The 23994-nt window shown below is 38.2% G+C and overlaps 1 protein-coding gene across 6 annotated transcripts in view; it reads left to right on the forward strand.

The window, feature by feature from the left end:
• The window catches only part of NBEA (neurobeachin), an 848387-nt gene that overhangs the window by 798024 nt on the left and 26369 nt on the right, over window positions 1–23994 (forward strand). For 4 of the 6 annotated variants that reach the window (XM_073341812.1, XM_073341834.1, XM_073341854.1 and 1 more), the window contains 3 exons: window positions 16825–16914; window positions 18693–18885; window positions 23290–23361. In XM_073341812.1, coding sequence (XP_073197913.1) covers window positions 16825–16914; window positions 18693–18885; window positions 23290–23361 — 355 coding nt within the window. The remainder of the gene's footprint in view (window positions 1–16824; window positions 16915–18692; window positions 18886–23289; window positions 23362–23994) is intronic. The other 2 variants (XM_073341823.1, XM_073341864.1) reach the window with 1 other exon arrangement.

Raw genomic sequence — 23994 nt, forward strand, 5'->3', positions numbered from 1 at the left:
CCTCTGGATCTGCTTCATTGAATTGTACCCACAATACTGGCCACTTACATGTTCAGTGTTGCCTAATTGTCTCCATACAAGGGATGCTCCTGGCTTCCTCTCTGGGAGTAGTCATTGTTCGAAATGATTATGAAAAGTTGTGAAATAACTGAGAGATTGTCAGTATCCACTTTTTCCCAACTTAATTGAAGGAAGATGTACAGCAAAAACCCTTATACATGCAAAAGCAATAATGAAAATGGCAATTATTTGTTACTCACTAAGGGCTAAGCTCTGCTTTGCGGAATGTATACATGATCCTGTTGACTTTAGCAGGAGCTCCACGTCCTCACCACTGTGAATTTGTGTCTTCCTAGCACCCGGAATAGACATTTCCTTCTTTCACCACACATCCAGATTGTCGGAGAAATACCTTTATTAGTTCAGGGTGTTTTCTGTGTGTTTGCATGTGAGTATGAAGAAATTATCCTGGGAAAGCCAACTTGAACAAATTAGTTTTGCCTTTAGTTATAAAAGTGGTTGTGTCTGTGATCATTCTTATCTCTTCAGGGAGTGAGTTCCAAAGTTTAGGTCCAGCTCCAGTGAAAGATCTGCCTTTTCCACTTATGAGCCTTCTCTTATTAATCAATCCACAGTTACGTTGTTTTGGTGGAACTTCACTGGTTAAACGGATCGTGATCTCAGAGGGAGCGGCATTTGCTCTTGTTGCTAGGCACAGTCCCATAGAAGACTTTGAATTCAGGACAGATTCCTCAAACCAGTCTCTGTGTTCAATGGGGAGTCAGTATAAGTAACATATAGTGAATCACCAGTGAATCAGAAATCAGAACCTGATCCATAGAGTTCACAACACAAAATAACCTTAAAACCAAAATATTATGCTAGTATGAATACATTATTTCACACTAATTAGTGACTCTCCATTGTGCCTTTATTAAGTGAGTACATTAGAACTGATCAAATAATGAAAAATAGTGATTTGTGACTATTTTCATGAATAAAAGCACTGAGCCCAATTCACTGTAATTCCTGAATCCTATTATTTGTTGTTCCTAAGTATTCAAAGAACTGAGGTAGTCATGAAAATATATGATTCCTAATACTTTGACAAATTGTAGCACAAATGATTTTATCCAAAAAATAAAACCAAAAGTGTGGAATTTATTTGCTACTCATTATTCCCCTGTTTAAAAAGTTTGTCATCCACACAGAGGAGGAAGGTGAGCAATGCTATCTGACTTAGATGACCCACCACACAGCACAAATAACACAGAAATGTTCCAAGTGAAGAATTTGCACATAACTCATATAACTGATAGTTATTTGTAGATGAATTAATGCAGAAAATCAGGAGAGTTCTTGAATTAAGAAGTGAAGAAAAGAGTTCTTCACTAACCAAAAAGAGGGCTTAATTTATAATGAATATTATTTGCAATGAATAGTCATGTAACAAATGACCACTTCTAGAGAGCAAATTGATCCTTCACTTCTTATACCTCTCTGGAGCCATCTTAAAGTGTTATCTCAAAATTAGATTTGTAATCAGTACAATTCATGAAACAGATAATTCCACTACTGTCCAGCTTTTACTACAAAAATCTGAACAATTCAGAGCTTATATATAAAAACTGTTTCTTCATCTTCAGAATTTTTATTGCATGCTGTTGAGAGGTACTAATTATTGATTTGAAAAATTAGCAGCAAATACTTTACCAGACACTTCAAGTCATATTTTACTCAAGGTGGGAGGGGTGAAAATTACTGGCTGATGATTATAGTGGAAATAGCTAGAAGGGGCTCCTCTTTCTTGATTAGCAGATTTCAGATATATTACACAGTCATTACCACAGCATAAATTAACTATTATTCAACACATTTTGCATATATTAATTTGTTGGAGTAGATATTACTCAGTGTAAGTGTATAGCGATGTCAGTTATGGATCTGTAAAACCAAACTTTTAAAACATTTTAAACATATTGATAATGTGCCTTTTTAATGCCATTTTGAAGCCTGGGTAGAGCATATTTATATTATAGTTTTCAATTTATGTCAAGAACAGAGAGTGGATTTTTAAAGAATATTTTGTTGGAAATAATCCAAATGTAATTATTTCTTTAAGCTCCCTGAACATTACTGTATCTGCTTTTATTTTTTTAAACAACAGTATAACCTACTTTAAAAAGTGAAACCGTAAAACTATAACAAATATACAGACAAGTTACAGTTCTGGTCTCACAGATCGTATATTTAAGACTTATCTTTCAGCATTTGTAACTCTGTAGCACATCCCAATTAGTCCCTTTTTGGCTTTTTGTTTTGAAGGTTTTCCTGTTTTCTAAGATAGCTTTTGTGGCCTGTGGTACATGAGTTGAAGGCTCGGGGCTGACTCATGCCTTACCAGCACTACCAGATTTCGGATGTTTCTGCCAGTATAACATGAAACAGTAGGATCTGACACAGTCTCTGCACTTTGGTCAGAGAGAAAGGCAAAGGCAAGATTTAAGAGATGTGTTAGGAAAGATTGATGAGACTTGTGGGAGAAAAACACTAGTGAGAGGATGGGACGCACAAGAATGCTCTAATATTCTCCTTTCCTTCAGTTTATACCATATACCTACAGCAAATATTGATACTCCAAAAGTTCACTATAGAATATCTTCACTCCGGTTTACTGTCACCAAAATGGAGAGGAAAGATTAGAAAAACAGTAGAGTAGAAGAGCCACATTTTTTATTGTGATTTACTGGATTTCATTAGCAAGAAAAAGTTTTCAGTCATGGGTTTTACTGCTATTCTTTCAACAAGCAACTAGAAGCAGTTGAACATGACATCACATTTTAATGTTTTATATAGTTTTATTTTTATAAACCAAAAAAATACTAAAATATGGCTATTATATACTTTGATTTACTAACTGTGTCTGTTTGTGTATTCCAAGCATTAAAAAATAATGCCTTATGGTGATCATGTTTTATTTCAATAATAAACCAGAAGAGAAAAAATCACTGTTAAAATGCATTCCTTCATGATTAAATACCATTTCTTTTGTATTCCTGCAAACTCTCAAAAGGCCTGCTCTGTTATTTGTTTCTCTATTTTCTTGCTTTTTTCTTGGCTTTCCCCACAGAGTATGTTCTTAATTGTAAAGCAAGTGGAATAAAATATAGTGTATATCTCATTCGATTCAGCTTTCCGAAGTATATACGTTACCTAACTCATGACGGGAGACATTACTCATTAGTTTAGATATTCGATTAATCTTTTTTATCCCACAAGGAAGCATTCTCTAGATTTGACACTATAGCTTCATTTATTTATGTATCTACATCTGAAGATTATAATATACCAAAAATTCAAAGATGCACTTGGCCTGTGACCACCTGAAGTAAAATTAAACTATGTAAAATGAGATTACTCCGATTTGAACAAAATATTCCATTCCCTATAGAAATTACCAGAAAAGCTCTAGCACAAAAATTAGTCCCTATCGTTTACTCACAATTGTGGCTCTATTATCCTCTCTGCTGGGACTCCATGCAAACTCTACCAACAGGGCTCTTTAAAGAGAGCTGTAGCATTGGTGCCCTCTTTGGCTGCCCTAGCCAATGGAGAATAAGTCCCTATTAGTTAATAGTCCATCTCTCTCTCCTGCTTTGGTGCAACGGCATCTGTAATATTTTATGAAGTTTTGGATGTATCCTTATTAGAAAGATTGGAGGGAGTTCATTGATGAGCATCAAAATGTTGAGAGGACAGGAAAGATTGATTTACGGGCAAGATTTAAAGAGCTTGAAAAGTGGTGACTGAGTAAAGAGGGGCCACAGTAAAAATCTAGAAATATCTGAAGGTTGCTATAACGAAGTAAGGTAGAGGAATTATTTAGTGTGTCACCAGAAGTGTATATCTATCACAGTCTGGAAGGATATTCACAAAAGGAAAATGTAGGCTGAACTTCAGGAAAAACTTCCTGGCAGATGTAATTAGGCTATAAAATAGTTTCCAGAGTAAATTATGGAATCCCCATTATTTGGGTCTTTTAAAACTAGAATGAACAACCACTAGAAAATATAGGGAACAATCTTGCATTGGCAGGACGATAGACTGGATGATCTAAAACTTTTCCATCAGTAATGTCTATTCTGCGGTGTAACACTGCCAAGCCTGTAATGACCATAGTGTGAATCCAAATGTACTGGCAGTAACTCTGTCACAATGTCAGTCTGTGTGATGAGTTTACTGTTCTAATTAGATTGGCTCCCATCATGATCCATTGCATTTTTAAAATTGTTTTTTCTTTTTTTATAACTTGTCCTTAGCTTTCAGGCCAATGATTTTTTTGTGTATAAACTTAAATTAGCAGTTTATTAAGAGGACTACATTAAAAACTTAATTCATTATCAGGGGAAAATTTTCATTATGGCCAGATTGGTTCCTTAGAAGATCATCATTGTTGTAGTCTGTCTGGAAAATCTGATACATTCAGGTTCCTCTACTGATTTGAATGGACTGGAGTCCATAAAAATATGATGCAAATGCTGTTAATAGATATGCTCAGCAATCATTATTTATGTATTATTATCAGGGGCCTTCGTTTATTGCAGTTTTGCTACCACAACAGCTGGCATGGAATTTAGAGCTTGTCACAGATGTTAAACAGATAATGGCAGCAATACTCACCCGTCTCTTTTATTTCTTATATCACCTACACCTGTCCTGTCTTTTATTCTTTTTGGAAATACTAATTAGTGCTTATTAACTCAAGTTCATGACCATCTTCAAAAGTGGGAAGGAGAGAGGAAAGGATGGGCAGGAGAGGAAAAAAGATTGAAAGGGAAATAGAACATTGAAATGGCATGGGGGAAATTGAATTGGAGACGTAGTGGAAAAGGAAAAGGAGAATAAAGAACAGAGTTGATGGAGATAAGATCAAAGAAAGATATGGAGACATTTAATATGTTTTAATTAAATAAAGAAAATGACTCCCTCTCCAAATGTGTCCTGCAGAAACTTTTCATCTTTTTATTGTTAATTTTAAATAATTTTTAAAGCTCACATTTATGCTTTTAAAATATAAAAATAGTTAGGACAGCTATAAGCAAGCACAGTTAAATCTCTCAGCCACTGAAAAACATTTTTAATTAGAAAAGAGTGGGTAAAGTTTCACAGTCTAATTGAAACCTCCTGCTGGTATTACTGTAATAATATTGTGTTTTTATGGGTAGGGTGCCCCTTCCCAAAGGCCTCAGAGCACTTAAAAACAGTCTTAAGCAAAACCAAAGGCAATAGGGTCTATCAAATGGTACTAAAGTTGGTGCAGACACCAAAAACAAAACTCCTCCCTCTAACTCAGCCCCAAACATACAATTAAAGAGCTCTCAGACAGCATACAGAAAAACCTCACCAATCTGCAGCATGGGGAGGGATCTCTGGTTTAGATTAGTACAAATCTAGGGGGTTAGACAATTTTGGTAACATCACACTCCATTCAAACCGGCAGAGGCAACACCATGCCAAAGCCTTGGCTTCACTCCCACCATTCATTAAGGCAATGAAACAAGGTCAGGGGACTTAGAGTTCTTCATCTTCCTGGATCTTGCTGATGCAACAAGTGAGGGAACAGCAGGGCTAGGCTTTCACTGCTTCTGTGAACTTCTGGGCCTTAGGAGTGCAGAGGCATTCAGTCACCCATCTTGCAGGATCAGGGGAAGTCTTTAAAAAGACTGCAACTCTCCCATTTCATCTGTGGCCATCTTTTCAACTACTTGCCGCATTTGGACCAGCATCCAGCAATGTGTAATCAAAGATGGATGCTGCTGCTTTCTCAAGTGAGTGGAGAAGGGAAAGTGGCACTCAGTTCTGCTCCTTCCTCTTTCTTGTCCAAAAATGTGTGGGGAGGATGGAACAAGTGGGGAGGGGCAGCTCCAGCACAGCCGGTTTTTTTTAGACTTCACTGACCTGCAAGTCCCCCTCTTGGAAGACAAAGCGGAGGAAGTGGCTTTGAGAACAGTGTGGCAACAGACATTTTTAAGACCTCCTCACCCCATTCCAGACTACTAGCCGTGTATCTCATCAGTCGTTCAGCAAATAGAAGCAGGTGAAAAAGGGTGTCGCTAGGAGTAAGTAGTGCGATGAACCTAAGAAGCTACGGGGAGAAAGGGAGAAAATGAAAGAGGAGAGAGATAGGCAGGGGACAATGTTATGCAGGGCTTTGGAATTAAAGATGAGGAACTTGAAGATGATGTGGAATTGCAGAAAGGGCAGAAGTAATCAGAGCATCCAGGGAGGATGATGTTCTAAGTAGCATCTTTTAATGAACAAGCGACTCAAGTGGTAACTTGCAGGAATTGTACAGCAGGGAGCCCACAGAGAATATTTTTATTTTATTTTATTTTATTTTGATTTCTAAATACAAAAAGATGCTTTTCTGTAGTTGTAGGAGCCTTCTGCCCTTCATTACAGTCACAAAAAATAATAAGCCCCATTCTCAATCCACATCAGTGAAACAATGTCCATGTGTGTAGATTGCATTGAAGGATGAGGACCTTTAAGAGGAGCTGATTAATAGAATTAAACACCTGAAGGGAAAGATCATATAGTCTGACCACTTGCACAACATGGAACATAGAGCTTCCCCTGGTAATTCCTTCATCGAGCCCCAGGAATATAACCATAAGTTTTGGAGCCTGGGCAATGAGGAGGACTTTGACGTCTGTTATCTGATGTGGGTGCAGGCTGGGTGATGAGAAACTGCCACCTACATTCATCTAAAATCAAATTCCAGGGTAATCCCTCCTTTCTAATTTGAGTAACAAGAGGAAAGTGATTTTGGGGTAAAATTATCGATTATCTGAAAATGGAATATTCTGATTGACCAACTTTCACAATCTTACCTGTTCTTGACACTAAGATATACCATTAATGAATTATTTTATCTGGCTTGTATTAGAGTTAGCAGAGAAATCCTCTTGTAATGTTCTGTACTCAGCCATTGAATGGTCAAAGAAAGTAAGATTTTCCTTTATAAACTTAATACACATTTGGGTGGATGTTGAAAGATCAGGTTTTTTTCATTTGGCACAGCTGCAATGAACAGAAAAGTGTTTCAGTAAATTTTATCATGGGACAGGAATTATACATGAGCATAATATAAATTATGGCTTTAGATTTTTTATAGCACCCACTAAATATATAATTCTGTAACATTTGTAGAAAATCATATTATATAAAATTACAATAAGGAGCAAATTGCTTTTGCTTTGGAGAGGAATTTTTTTAAAAAATTGAATAGAATTCTTCAAAATTTTGAACAACTTTATCCAGCTCAAATTTGCCCTCATAGTGGCTGAGCGGCAATGAGTCCACAAGCCTCATGGATGGTCTACCCATTGAGAGGCTATGGTTGCATGACAGCTGAGACTGCACCATGTTCTGTGTAGGCCCTGGTCCCTCAGAAGTAGTTACATAATGTGTGTTTTAACATTGCACTTCCAGCCAAGTCTGCCCCCTTTGTAGGGGTGGAGTCTCTGATGACTTGTATAGCTGGCCACAGACATGGTGGAGCCTAGCTCTTCCTCCTATCTCAAAGTGTGTGGAGTAGTGATCTTCAAGAATGGAAAGTTGGGAGAGCTAAATGGCTCTCACCCGGCCTCACCATCTCAATTAAAAGCCGTTCTGGGTGCCCAGGGGGCATCTTGCTGCCATTGCTGCCTCACTCTCTCTCCTTGTAATTCAGGTATGTTGACCTATGTTTCTAGGATGCTGTGGATCTGACCAATCACTGTTCTTCTGCATTAGGAGGGAATTTTTTCCAGTGGGCCTAATTGTAGGGTGTCCAGAAGGTATTTCACCTTCTTTGCAGCATCATGATGGCACCTTCTAGTTTAAAAGGAGTAAGAATGGGAATTTTAATAGTAGGAAAGACATATAGGAATGTTAAATTTGTTGTAACTTGCCACGGTATCCATAGGCAGCTGGTGAAAATATTCTTGGGAGGAGTTAAGCCTTTCCCCCCCACTCACCCCACAGCCATTTCTTCTGTCCTGTGGGTCTGCACTGCTCCCTGCTCCAGCCTGTGGGCTCTCACTGCTCACAGATTTGGAGGAACCCACCACAGCATCACTTGATGCATCTATGTGTATGCAGACAGCGCCCTCCCCATATGATACCCCACCCCATCCCATTTCTTGCTGGAGGCTGATGGGGTAATCAGGGGGCTGATGGGAACATGGTTTGGTGGAAGCAGAGGGGTTGATGTAGCAGGGGATGATAGGGTCTGAGGAAGCAGGGGGATGATGTAGTGGAGGGAATAGTGGGATATGATTATTATCAGAGTATGAACATGCCATTTCTTCTGAAGGGGAGCCCTCATGGAGTAGTCAGGAAGAAGAGCACCTCCGTGGAACTATTCCCACCCCCTTAGAGCTGTCAGGAAGAGGAACCCTCTCCCAAGTCCCCCTCTCATGAGGTTGTCTTCGCTCCACATGGAGCAATCAGGATGAAGAGGACTGCCCTTTGGGGGCAGATAGTGATTTACTCACCTGAGAGCTCAGAACAGTCCTATTGGCTTCACTCAAGGTCTCCAGCATCACATGGAGGGGGAGGAAGAGTGATGAACATTTTAAGGTGGTGTTCTAGCCTTACCCTTTACCTTGTTGGCAAGTTAATATGAGCGGGAGGGAGAAATGTCTTTGGGCTTCACTGCCCATGTGTGTATTGTGGGGAATGGCCACTTCCCGAAGTGCCAGGGCATAGCACCATCCTGGATTCCAAGTGCATGAATGGCACTCCAGAACACTCTTGGAGCACGTGCTCCTGAGACAGGGGGATCTGAGCCCCCTATAACCTTACCACCACCGCCTATGCCAGTATCCCAGTGGAGATAAAGGTGGTAAGGGTCAGCTTCCAGAGACTCAGGATGCGGCTGTTGGACCTTTTGCCTGTAAGGACTTTAATCTTCACAGACTGAGGTCCCTCTTTGTACCCTCTTTTCCACTCACAAAAGGATGGAATTTAGTGGATAAAGAGGATTTAGTGGTGGACTGAGCCTTACAGGTTAGGCTGAAATGGCTCAATCCCAAATTATCAGTTATTTGGTTTGAGGCCATTTAATCTCACACTCTATCCAGTAAAATACCTGGGCCCCTCCCCACTGTTAAATTATTAAAGTTGTGGCCTGTCACTTAAATCCACCCCTGAGCCCATGTTTCATTCACTTGATCAAATAACCAACTGCACTGAAGAATCCAGACTAGCTGAGTCACTGCTTGTTTGTAAAATGCAACCCTTCTTCCCCTCCAAATGTGCAATAATAAAACAGAAATCAATATTCTTAACCTAATTTATCAAACGTCCTGAAGATACTGATGCCATTTAACAGCTGTAGACACAAATAAAAAAGCAATATCTCACACCATTAGTACAAAACAATAACATTTTCAGGCTGTGTATGCTATCCACCAATGGGCTGTCAATCATGTTTGCTCTGAAGAACAGAGTGCTTAGGGGCTGTTAATCATGCTGGCTGTGTGAGAGAACACATTAAGAAACACTGTGCCACTATTCACTGAATACAAAGATAAACGTATACAAAAACAAATGCAGATTAAAACAATGAGGAATCCAGTGGCACCTTAAAGACTAACAGATTTATTTGGGCATAAGCTTTTGTGGGTAAAAAACCCACTTCTTCAGGTACATGCAGGCATTATTATACATGAAGAGTAGGGAGTTACTTTACAAGTGGAGAACCAGTGTTGACAGGGCCAATTCAATCATGGTGGATGTAGTCCACTCCCAATAATGAGGAGGTGTCAATACCAAGAGAGGGAAAGTTGCTTTTGTAGTGAGTCAGCCTCTCCCAGTCCCTATTCAAGCCCAAATTAATGGTGTTAAATTTGCAAATGAATTTTAGTTCTGCATTTTCTCATTGAAGTCTGTTTCTGAAGTTTTTTTTGTTGAAGTATGGCTACTTTTAAATCTGTTATGGAATGTCCAAGGAGATTGAAGTGTTCTCCCACTGGCTTTATGTTACCTTTTCCTGATGTCTGATTTGTGTCCATTTATTCTTTTACGTAGAGACTGTCCAGTTTGGCCAATGTACATGGCAGAGAGGCATTGCTGGCACATGATGGCATATTAGTAGTTGTGCAGGTGAATGAGCCCCTGGTGGCGTGGCTGATGTGGTTGGGTCCTCTGATGGTGTTGCTAGAGATATGGGGACAGAGTAGGCAATGAGGTTTGTTACATGGATTGGTTCCTGGGTTAGTGTTTCTGTGGTGTGGTGTGTAGTTGCTGGTGAGTATGTGCCTCAGGTTGGGGTGCTGACTGTAAGCGAGGACTGGCCTGCCTCCCAAGGTCTGTGAGAGTGAGGTATCGTTTTCCAGGATAGGTTGTAGATCGTTGATGATATGCTGGAGAGGTTTTAGCTGGGGACTGTACATGATGGACAGTGGTGTTCTGTTGTTTTCCTTGTTGGGCCTGTCCTGTAGTAAGTGATTTCTGGGTACTCGCTCTGTCAATCTGTTTCCTCACTTCCCCAGGTGGGTATTGTAGTTTTAAGAATGCTTGATAAAGATCTTGTAAGTGTTTGTCTCTGACTGTGGAGCAAATGCGGTTGTATCTTGGGGCTTGGCTGTAGACAGTGGATCGTGTGATGGAAGCTGGAGGCATGTAGGTAATCTGTCAGTGGGTTTCCAGTATAGGGTGGTGTTTATGTGACTGTCACTTATTTGCACTGTAGTATCCAGGAAATGGATCTCTTTTGTGGACTGGTCCAGGCTGAGGTTGATGATGGGGTGGAAATTGTTGAAATCATGGTGGAATTCTTCAAGGGCATCCTTCCCGTGGGTCCAAATTATGATGATGTCACAATGTAGCACAAGTAAAGAAGGGGTACTAGGGGACAAGAGCTGAGGAAGCGCTGTTCTAAGTCAGCCATAAAAATGTTGGCATACTGTGGGGCCATGCAGGTACCCATAGAAGTGCCACTGACTTGAAGGTATAAGTTTTCCCTAAATCTGAAATGGTTGTGCGAGAGGACAAAGTCACAGAGCTCAGCCACCAGGTGTGCTGTGTCCTCATCAGGGATACCGTTCCTGACAGCTTGCAGTCCATCCTTGTGTGGAATATTGGTATAAAGAGCTTCTACATCCATGGTGTCCAAGATGGTGTTTTCAGGAAGATCACCAATGCATTGTAGTTTCCTCAGGAAGTCGGTGGTGTCTCGAAGATAGCTAGGAGTGCTGGAAGCATAGGGTCTGAGGAGAGAGTCCAAATAGCCAGATAATCCTGCTGTAAGAGTGTCAATGCCTGAGATGATGAGGCATCCAGGGTTTCCAGGTTTATGGATCTTGGGTAGCAAATAAAATACCCCTGGTCGGGGCTCCCGGGGTGCGTCCGTTTAGATTTGTTCCTGTGCTATACCAGGGAGTTTCTTGAGGAGATGGTGTAGTTTCTTTTGGTACTCCTCAGTGGGATCGGAGGATAGTGGCCTGTAGAATGTGGTGTTGGAGAGTTGCCTGGCAGCCTCCTGTTCATAATCCGACCTGTTCATTATGACTACAGCACCTCCTTTGTCAGCCCCTTTGATTATAATATAAGAGTTGTTTCTTGAAGCTGTGGATGGCATTGCGTTCTGTATGGCTGAGGTTATGGGGCAAGTGATGCTGTTTGTTCACAATTTCAGCCGGTGCACGTCTGCAGAATCACTCTATGTAGAAGTCCAGTCTGTTGTTTCAACCTTCAGGAGGAGTCCACACAGAATTCTTCTTGTAGTGTTGGTAGGATTAATTTCAGATTACAGATTAATTACAGATTAATTTCACTGCATTATTAGTGGTTTGCTCAAATTTATTAATTGAAGTCACAGAATCCCAATCATTCAATCGGATGCCATTTTATTAACATACATAACTAACCAACAAATAGTGCTTAAGGACAAGTAGCCTTTTCAAGTTACCTTTGGGACAGATATCACCTCATTCCTTCCCTTTCTCTATGCAATAGATGGTGATACAAACTATTAATAATAATAGTTAATTAATAATCCTCCCTCAGCTCACCAAGTTAGGGCTCAGTCTCCACCCATGCAAACTGAGCACTGGACTTTGGCATAGCTGGAGGCACTTTGCAATAGGAGCAGATGGCTCATGTAGGACAAAATTTCAGTGGACTCACCAGTATCATAGGAATTAACAATTAAAGAAGTGCAGAAAAATTAAGTCAAACGTAATGAAGCTTTGGTGAAATAAGATATCCTAGAAAGCTTAACTGAACCTGGCATTAGTCTTTTCTGACATTAGAATAATTGACAAATGGGAAGAAAATGAAGTAGCTCTGTAGCCAGTAACGTCATTGTTTTATTATTTGTAAATAAAAATATAAGTAATTTTAAGAAATCCTCCCACTCCTTCCATGCTATTTAGTTGTCTGTAATTACATGCATTAAAGTGATTTATGCTTCATGTTTTACATAGGCAGCGTTGGTCATTATTATCAAAGAGGGGCTAGTTGGATTAGATGGACCAGGGGCTTCTTCCTCAATAATAGTCCCTGTGTTTCTCCATGTTCATCTTGAAAATATATTGGAGGAAAATAACTAATAAAAAGCCATTATACCATAAAATGTTTCTGTTTGTGTTTACAAGTTCAGTCAGTAATGAAGAAACTTAATTTTGGGGGGTTTTTGACATTTAATAAATGTGCCCTTTTTACCTACTACACTCGTAGAAACAAAGATTCCCTCTGTCATTTAATGGAAGAATTGATTTCTGTTTCTTTTATGTGAAAATAAAATACTCACCCAAAATGCCAAAGTCAGGTCACACTAAGAGAGAGACAAACACAGCTGCATGTTCATTCTTCAGGATGACAATAGGGCTTGATCCTGAAAGGTGCAAGCACCTTCAGCTTCCCAGTGGCCTGGCGTATGTCAAGCATATCTGTAAATGTGAAAATATAAACACAAGCATCTATTGCTCATGAGCAAAATACATCGTTTTTAGAGTATTACTTATTGTAACCAAGATGTGTCTATATTGATGTGCATCCAGGGCTATGTACAACATGTTTATCCATTATCTACTCTAGGAGAAACAATATTTTTATTTTGAACATTATAAAGTTATATTTCTCCTGGTTATATAAATGAGGATCTTTGAGCTGGATGTCCTTTTCAACTTGCAAACAGCCAGTAATTTAGCAGATTCATTTTGTTTCCTCAGTCGGACCTGTGAAATACAACTAACAGCTTTGGGACAGGTATCCCCTAATTCCTTCCCTTAAGACCTTGTTTTATCTTTCTGTGATATAAAAGCTTGACCATACACTACCAAATGCTCCCTAAAGTGTTTGAGTACAAATCTTGTTTTATGTATGGTAGAACAGCAGGGAGTCTCTATTCAGTTCCTCAAATTACTTTCCTGCAATGCCTTACTAAGTAAGCTAACACTAATATAATTGTAGTTTTGCTGTTTCACTGTTTCAAAGGCTTTAAATTTGGTAAGCTAGTGCTTTCAGAGCTAATGCTCTTTCTCCATTGAGGACATTTTGAAGGTGAAATAAAAGTAAATGTAATTCTATAAGAAAAATATTAAAGTAGCTAGAATGATTGTGTGTTTCAAGGAGTGATGGTAGTGCTTTGTACATTGGTACTGAGGGCTTGATGGATAGGAGAAAGGAAAATGATGCATTGGAATAGAATTTTAAGGAACATTATACAAAGCAAGAGATGTGATTATTTAGAAAAAACAATTCTATGCCTCTACAGGTCCTGCGATTAATTTGAAATACTGTAAGTGCACTGCCAGTTATATAAAAATTGTTTATAATAGCTATTTCCTATTCCTGCCTGTTGCTTGAATTACTAGAGGTGTTCTGGGGAATCTGCTTTTGATCTGTGTATGCTATGATCTAGTAAACTGAGCCCAGGGCTAGGAATCAGGAGAACTGTGATCTATTCCCAAATTTGCTGCAGATATGCTATGTATCCTTAGGCAAGTCATTTAACCTCTCTGTGTCTCAGTTTTCACCTCATATATAAAATGGGAATGATAAGACTTATCTACCTTTCTAAAGTATTTTGAGCTGTGTGGAAGAAGAAGAGCTAGACCTGCAAATTCTTATTATTTATGGTGCCCCTTGTGCAGTAGCATAGTAATGTTACATGCATTTTAACAAAAGCTATTTATATAGTTTCATTTCCTTAAAAAGTTCCAAACATTGTTTTAAAAAAAGTCATTTTCACAAGAAAAAGATAATACTTATCATTCACAGAGGGATTTAGGATTGTTTGGGGTTTTTGTATTTAGTATCTTTGTGAGTAGAAGCTGACAACAATACCCAGTATTGCCTGTTTACAGATTAAGACCTTGATCCTGGTACTCCTTCAATTCACTGCCAGGATTACCAGTAACTTCATTGTTTTCAAGATCAGTAGCATAAAGTAAAGGTAGTGAACATTTACTAGAACATCTTTAGTTGTAAAATAATGGATACTGTTGACAGGTAAGTTTTAAGTGTCCATCTCTTGTCATCTGAACAAGTCATCCTGGTTTTCCATGGTATTCTTCCTTTCTCCATCCTCTGCTATCATAAATCTTCTTGAACTGCCAGGCAAAGTCAAAAACGTTTATGTAAATTGTCTTTATAACTGAACAATCAGAATATTCCTGAGACCGGGCAACATGAGACCAAATGAGTGAATCTGAACTGGGCATCAGTTTACAAAATGTAATAATTAATTGCAGTGCTTCTACAAGAGGAGGAAACTATCAGTACTGCAACCATTATAAAAACTGGTAGAGGAATGTATGTTTTGTGATCAATATTGCTAGTAAATATAACAACTCACATTTGTATTTCAAAATATGATTCTTAAAAAGCACTATTGTAATAACTTTGATAATTGTCTGAACCACTGATAAGTGGGAGTTATTTGCTTCAACTGATTATTACCAGAGTTGCATGGAAGCCTGCATATCCCACTATGTCTGGCATTAACTGTTGCTATTAGTCCTTGTTTGCACTTATGAACACCAAATTCACACAAATTAAAGCAAAAAATAAAAAGTGTTGTGACAGAATAACGTACATAATATAAAATACTATGTCTGTGTTGAATTGAATCAAGTTTCTGTGTATTTAAAATACAGCTACAATGGAAACTTGCCAGTTTGCACCCATCTGTGGTCCTGCAAGATGCTGAGCTCCTATTAGGAGATGAAGTCAATAGAAACTGAATGTGCTCCTCAGTTTCTAGGTGATACTCAGCACCTTGCAAGATAAGGCCTCAGGAGACCCGCTGCAAACTAGCCTGTTCTGTGAATTAATGAGTGAGTAAGCAATTATTATAAAAACATGAATAACGCATCACAAAATGGACTTTATTCACTCAGGGCCTGATCCAAAGCCCACTGAAGTCAATGGAAAGTCATCAATTGACATCAGTTAGACTTTGTCTTAGATTCTTATTTTGTCAGTATATTATTTATGATAATTCATTGAATATTAGAAATATATTGCAATAATATTTTGTAAATATTACCAAAATTTTTAATGTCCCTATGGCATCTATTACAGCCTCTTTTTTGAGAAATGGGGAGAGGCCAACAGTTGTTTTGTGTGGACTATAAAGAGTACATTTTATCAGACTGCACATTGAAGAGGTTCTACTGCCTCTTAAATTGTTTTAAAAGAAATAATATAATTTATCAATGGGGTTTATATTTTAGGGGGCTTTTTCAGGTGCTGTTTTCTTTGCATGCTAAGGTGAGAAAATCATTGACGCAAACAAGAAAATTATTTAGGGCACAGTCCTTTCAAATATATGGGTATATACTACTTAGTATTTTTTAAAATCAGCTGCTTAACTTAAAGTGTAGTTCTGGATTTTCTGAAATCCACTGAAATGCAGCCTGTGTATCTGAAAGGCATATAGAGTTCTTAAATAGTATCATTAGTGGAGACAGCAGTAAAAAAAATTGCCAGCAATTGTTTTAAATATAGCTTAAAAACAGTTATATGTCTGAGTGGGTTGTGTAAGTGGTTGAAACATTTCGGTCTGTGGGCCAGTTTCTACTGTTTATGGAACTACTCAGTGTCATATACTGGGAGCAGAATTTGGTCCCGAAATTTAAAGTTGAAATTACTAATTATATATTTCATGGTTTTACAACCATCGATATTCTGTGGTATGAAAACTGATCCAAAATAAACACAAAAACTAAATATTGTCTTATCTGGTAAAAGAATACTACCAAGAAGTTAGATGATTATCTAAAGACTTTTATTGTAACTCCTGTAGCTATAGTGTATCTTGAAACAATACATTTCCATTATTTTTTTATTTTTAACTGCTGTGTTAGTGAAATTGTGATTGTTTTTTTCTTATACATTATCCATGAATTTTATTTCTCAATTTGCTTTCCCCCTCCTTTAAGATCCCAGAGGCGTATTTTATTAGAGATCCTCATACTTTCCTCCTTACAAAGGACTTTATTAAGGTATATGTGTTGTATTTGGTGCAAAGAAATCTCTCAAGACCTTAACTGCATGTCCTCACAGGTTAACATTTTCACATGTAACCCCAGCTACTGGAAATAAGAATGGTTATTTGGTTAACTGAAGCATGCTTGAAAGGAGAAGCAAAGCTTGTCTACAAAATACTAACACTTGGATGAGTCTGCAGCCTGAGAGAAGAGCACCCGGTGAATTTTCTGGACTTTTTTCATGGCTGACTTAGGATTTGCTTGCATTGTCAAATAGTGTGTTGACCTATCTCTTTGATGCATATTGATTATGACAATCACTCTCCTTTCCCTGCAGGCCATGGAGGCACAGATACAGAACTTTGGACAGACGCCATCTCAGTTGCTTATTGAGCCACATCCGCCTCGGAGCTCTGCCATGCACCTGGTGAGATATAACTGCTGGTTGGGAATTTATTTCCTTTCAACCTGAGGATCCTTTATAGGTCATAAAATACCTATTTAAGTAACACTTTCTTTTCATGCCCTGAGTTGCCTACAGTGCCGTAGCCCTTACTCTGCGCAGAAATTGCATGCAGGCTCTTGAACAGCAAGGTGGAAGTTGGAATAGCTCTAACTTCCTACAGTCACTGACTTCTGTTGCCCAATCTTGGATTTAAAAACTGCTATCTTCATAAATATGTATTTGCTGATTATAACCGCATGAAATAAAAATGACTGCATGCTTTTCTCATATTAAACATTTTGTTTCAAAAAAAGAGAGAAACGTTCCAGAGTGACTTATGAACATTGGCTGCTTGTCATGAATGAAGAAATGTAGTTCAAATCATGATGGAACCCTTCTGTCCATTCCTGTGAAAGAACACATTATGTCCTTGTAATTTCAATTTGAACTTCAGCATTCATTACCAACGCACTCTTTTATGTGCTCATTAGAGAATTATATTATGTAGCCAAAGTGAAAAATACTGGTATCTGTCTGTATTAGCGTCTTTGGTGTAAACAGCTGAGGGCAAGAAACTTCCTATGAAGTTTCAGTAAATAGATCATAATATTTTCATTAGCTTTCATAGTTTCCATTACACATAAGGAAAATCACATTGTGCAAATGGCAGTTCCTCTGGAAATTTTAGTTTTGCTCTTTTTTAAATTAAACAGTATCTGCAAATTTACATGATAGCTAGATATTTTAGATCTTAAAAATGTAGATAATGTATTTTAGACAGCAGTTTAAATCAATAGATTCAGAAAAGCAAAAGATTACTTAAACTTCCTAGAATTCATCCTAGTTGATACAGCAGTTAATTTATGAAGACATCTAATACATTCAAACTGGGCTTCAAGAAGCAATGAACTTCAATTGCAGCACTTGGACATTAAGAAAAACTTCCTAACTGTGAGGGTGGTTAAGTACTGGAATAAATTGCCTAGGGAGGTTATGGAATCTCCATCATTGGGGACTTTTAAGAGCAGGTTGGACAAACACCTGTCGGGGTGGTCTAGATAATTAGTACAGCCACCAGTGCAGGGGACTGGAGTAGATGACCTCTTGAGGTCCCTTCCAGTTCTATGATTCTATGATTCATATAATCTCACTGATAATAAAAATGTTACTAGCCATGAAAAAAAATTATGTTCTACCTACAGAATCATGACCCTGATTTTATAATCATTTATACTTTTAAATATGATTTGTAAGAAATTAAAAGGTAAAGTCAATTCATGTAGTTTTCTCTAAAGGATTAACTTAAATCTATAATACATTAGAAATATAACTAATCATCTGTGGGATTTCTGAGTTCCTCCTCTAAAAATTCTTGTTTCAGCCATTGGACTTTATACAATTTTATGTTTTTGATGTAATAATGGGTTAACTGACTCTTCTATTTGACTCCTATCTACAGTGTATGAATATTAACTGTTCTGATCGTTTTGTGTTTTGATTTTTTGAATTAATGCTGATTTATCATTTTACAACCTGTAATGATAACCTAATGGACCTTAACCATACCTCTTCTCTATTTGTCCTCATGTAATGATCCAGCAATAGTTTTCCCTCCTATATTGCTAGTGCAGATAGCATTGTTTTCCCTGTATGTACACGTGTTTGCCTACTCACTTTAACCTTGTTTTCCCTCAGACCTCCTCACTAATTGTGTTATCCCTTCTGTTTTCTTCTGCTCTCTTCTCCTTTCTACTCAACAGTGTTTCCTTCCACAGAGTCCACTCATGTTTAAAGATCAGATGCAGCAGGATGTTATAATGGTGCTGAAATTTCCATCAAATTCTCCTGTCACACATGTGGCAGCCAACACACTTCCCCACCTTACCATTCCTGCAGTGGTAACTGTGACTTGCAGCAGACTTTTTGCAGTGAATAGATGGCACAACACAGTAGGTATGTGCTCATAGATAGATCTCTTATTTAAATGTTCTGTACACAGTGGAATCTTATTTAGTTTCAAGTGGAGTAGCTGGGTTAATCCCACTCATCTACAGATAGGCAACACATTTTTACCCATTTATCCATGTGTATATTGAATACTCACAGTGTCCATTTTCCATGGTATCACTCCAAGAAGCACCCTCCCTAAAGCCACCACGTGAGCTTGGCAGCCAATTGCTTTGTGCTACATCGGTATCAATCTTTGATGTAACATTTTTGGGACAGTACTATTATTCTTGATGCCACATATATAATATGCCACAATTTTCAGGAATACATAATACTAGCCTAGCTAGTATGTGTGTATCACTGTTCACTGTGTGAGGGAGTGTCAGCTATATTCAGATGTCTGTCACAAGAGCCAATAGTACAAGCAAAAACTAAAGGACTATATTCCTTGGCTCCACTTATAGTGTGTCCGGTATGGGTGAAGTAGAAGAACTTAATGATTACCCCTGTGAACAACTAAGTGGTCATCGATCTATTTCAACATTCCCTTCTATTCTAAATGTTTCTGTGCTCTGTCACTGTGCAATACACATGTCAATGGTGATGCACAGCTATCTGGTTAAAGGTAGTTTAAACAAATCCAGGTATCTGACTTATCATTACCTTTGAGTATTATATCAGGTACCTCCACATTTAGAGGTACCCAAAGTTTATCCAGAGTTTTACACATCTCTTTTTAAAAGAGAATTATATTAATTTTGCTCATCCCCATAGCCTGAAAGCTTGAAGGGCAAGAAGTAGTCGTTGGCATATATAAACTGTAAAATGGAAATGTATTTGAAAAATGTTTTCTGTTCGGAATTAGTAATCTGAGCCTGCTACAGGTAGTGGCCATGTGACTAAAAGAGTCATTTGCTTACAGTCATTTGTGACACTGGCAGTTGAGGAACCCAATGTAAGATACCATAAACAAGTCAGTCTCCTACAGTACTTTAATACTAGTTTTAATAATATTGTTCTGTTAGTCTTTTGTAAATTTTTCAGGTCTTCTGGGGACATTGGCTAACCACCCTTGACCATTAGCAGGCTTCTTGGGGAACCTCCTAGTATGTGTTACTGTCTCCTCCATTTCTTAAAAGGATCTTTTAGTGGGCAGTAGAGCAGTGGGAGTAGTGAAACGCACCCACTCCCACCACTTTAGTGAGACAAAGGTAAATAATAGCTGGTGCGGTAGCTAAGGAAACCTCAGGTGTTCCCTAGCAACCATGCTTTAGTTAAGTGAAGCCTTATAGGCCTTGATATTTCCTTGAGGTTCATGTAACTATTTTGTTCACTTACATACATGTAAAACATGAACCTCTTTGCCAACATGCAGAATTCAGTTCACAAATCATATGTGAACTAAACCATGCACCTTTGTGCGACCTGGTAGTTATCTAAAATACCACAATGCTTTTTGGATAAATAAGGCAAAAGAGAAGGGTAAGCAAAACAATCAAGAAATTCAAAATAAATTCTACACTGTTCTTAGCTTTTACACTGTATGTGCCATTTTCTGTTACTTCACAACAGTATAATTTAGAACAGAGTATCAGTCTTAATGCTGAATTTTCTAATTCTTGCTGGTTTAGTTTACAGTCTTAAAAGGTCTCTCTTGCCTACTTAGGTTTAAATTATACAAGAACTTTTAAAGGTGTATATTCTATTATAAAACTGTGGCATTATTTAATTGTAGTGTTTTTTACTTAATTATTCCAACAATAATAATCCAACAATCTAGCATTTAGGATAGGTTCATGAACATAAAACTGTGCACAGAGATACTCAGGTACCATCATAAGATGTAAACACAGCTTAATTTTTCCATAATAGCTTGTGCACACTAAGTCTCTGGCTTTCTAAGGTGAGATGTTAAATTACTGATTTGTAAAACTGATTTTACAAGGTTCATTGAGGACCCTCTTTGCTTTTATGACATGCTACTCTAGACATTTATTTCATCAGTAGAAACTGACTATGTTATTACTAAATATAAGGATTGTCAGTGGAAGATTCTTAATCTAAAAGGTATGGTGAAAGTAAGTTTCAGATGTCTGGTGACATTACAAAAGATTGGGTTTGTCTTCTGACCTGTGGAAAGAGTCATTTGCCTTCCCCCCCCACCAACTATCCTGCACCGAAATTGTGCTACCTCCCTCACAAGTGCTTGCTCCACCAATTTTCCCTCTCCATCCCACCCCTTTTGTGAGGATTACTCGCAGTGATAAATGGGGCCTAAAAGTTGTGGCTCAGTAATATAGAAAAGAAAAAATCATTAATGTTTACAGCCTAGTATAGCAAACTCCTGTATAAGAAAGAAGGATGATTTGTCTGGCATTGATATACCATGCTCCTGGATACACATATCACAACAGTAACAGATAGTGTTTTCTGACATCTTTGGTTGACCAGGGGACTTTTCCTCTCCCTATCAGATTAGGACTTTACCACTGAAGTGTCCTCAGGACTAGACCATTGCAACTCACTCTATATTAAGAGACTCCACAGCAATATACTACTACTGGTACATTATCTCTGAAACTACCTCACTATATCTACTTCTCCAAGGCAAATACACTTCACAATGACAATGCATCTAGAGAAGCCCAAGCTAAAACAATCAGGGGCTTGGGGCACAATATTCTGAGTCTTATGCAGAATCATAGAAATGTAGAAAGAAAAGGAGTAGTTGTAGCACCTTAGAGACTAACCAATTTATTTGAGCATAAGCTTTCGTGAGAAGTGAGCTGTAGCTCACAAAAGCTTATGCTCAAATAAATTGGTTAGTCTCTAAGGTGCCACAATTACTCCTTTTCTTTTTGCGAATACAGACTAACACGGCTGTTACTCTGAAACCTGTCATAGAAATGTAGGTATCGAAGGGGAATTAAGAGGTGACTCAGTCCAGTCCCCAATGCTAAAACAGGATTAAGTATACCTAGACTATATATGTGTGTGTATTCATATTCTGCAGTAGTCTACATTTCCTTTTATGGAGACTTGGGAAGGAAAGGAAATAAATAAATATAAGCGTCACTTTCCAGACATTTTATATATATATAAATTACATACATTGTAAGGGCAAACAGTCTAGTGGCCCAGCGTGGAAAAGATCGTCATGCTATGTCCCGAGCCCAATTTAAATCTTAGTCGCCTCTCCCAATCATTTATGGATACCATGCGTGAGATCTTGCAACATGACTGATTTGCTGGGTCCAGAGTTGTACTTGTTAGAGGGTTTGATAAATGTATTTTCAGTAAGTTGGCCACAACTAGTAGAAAACTCTGAAATGTCAATTCTGACTAAAACATCACAGATTATGGACAATAAGAAGTGCTTCTCACTTTACACAATTTCAGTTTGCAGCACAAAGCAAATTAGATACCATTTTCTTTTTAATTATGGGGTTTTTTTAAGTAAACTGAAAAAATAATGAAGCCGTTTCAATGAGCAGAACATTTCCACCCGAAGTGGATTTAGAATGTTATTCCCCAAATGGACGGAATTTATGCACTTGTACTATTATACTGCCATTTAAGATAGATCTGTTCTGTCAGAATAGTAAGTTAATATAAACTATCCATGTGTGTTGGGAGAGGGGCTGCATCTTATAACTATCTCCATCACTCATTATTGAACATTCAGTTCAGAGAAATGTGTCAATGTTATCTTCTTCACACACATATAGGGGCCATCATTGTAAAAGCCAACAACAACCAACAGTTAACCACACATATTCAAGATATGTGTTTCTAAGCATAGGAGGAAACTCTGGTGCAATACACTGTATGGTGACTCTTGGCAAATAATGACTTTTTTATTATAGCTCTACATTGCACCAACAGTAATGACTCTATAGTAGCACTTGTGTGGACTAGGATTGCTAAATGTGGCACTTCCTGGCTAGGCCCCTGAAATATTCCTTATACTAGCAGTGGCTGGATTAGAGCTTTGCACCACTCATGAATTTCCCTCCAGGAAAGGAATCCCCGGTTGGCTGTTTAAGCCAGTTTCCCTCCCCTTTTGTACCACTGTAATGGCGCTGTGGCTCTGTCCCAGTATTTGTATATAACATAGTGGTCTGTTACACCATTGTAAATCAGGAGTTGATTTGCTGAAGTGAGCAACAGCAGGTGTTGGTTCAAAGTTAGCATATATATTTGTATTTAATTTTATTTATTTGAGTAAATAACATATATATTTTGTCACATGGAAAAAGGAATCTTAAAAACTGATATAACAAGAAATGGGAAGAAATTAAGCATTTATATGGGGTATAATCATTTTACAATTCTAATACTGGAAAAAGAATGTAAAAATTTCATAAGCTAGTTCCATATTTGTTTTATTCCTTCTTTCATCTGTAGGCCTCAGGGGAGCCCCAGGATATTCTTTGGATCAAGCCCATCATCTTCCCATTGAAATGGATCCATTGATTGGTATGTCAAGGATGAAAGTACGGTTATATAGTTGAAAACAGTATTTTCAAAAATTATTGATTAAGCTATATTTGTATGTTGTGCTTCATTTTACACAGAAAATAGGCAAATATTAATTCTTTTTCCAGTGCGTGCACATGTGCATTCTACTATTGGTGTGTGCGCACTGCACTCACAATCACCAGAAATATTTATTTCTCAGTGGTACCCATTGGGGTAGATTTTCTGTGTTTATCTGCTTTTTTGTTGATCGCTGGTGCCAAGGAATGCCTCAGTCACTAGGCTTCAAGCCCTGCGTTTCCTGTAATAAGGCTATGCTCCTGAATGACCCACACTCAAGTGTGTTGGGGAAGCTCATACTGGGGACCATTGCCAAATTTGCAAGAACTTAAGCCTCACATAGAAAAAGATGGGAAGGCCAGGTTAAAGTTTCTGCTCATGAAGGTGGGACTGAGATTTCCATCTGAGCCAGGCTGGTCAGACTTAGCACCGAGTGCCCCAATGTCAGTAAGGAGAGCTGCTTCTACTGTGTCAGAGTCCCAGCACTGATCCTGATCCCCAGTGCCTAGGAAGGGTCATAAAAAGCAGACTACCAAAAGAGGATGATCCCCAGGACTCCTCTGCCTCAGTATT

This window comes from Lepidochelys kempii, chromosome 1 (assembly GCF_965140265.1).
Source record: "Lepidochelys kempii isolate rLepKem1 chromosome 1, rLepKem1.hap2, whole genome shotgun sequence".
NCBI classification, from domain to species: domain Eukaryota; kingdom Metazoa; phylum Chordata; order Testudines; family Cheloniidae; genus Lepidochelys; species Lepidochelys kempii.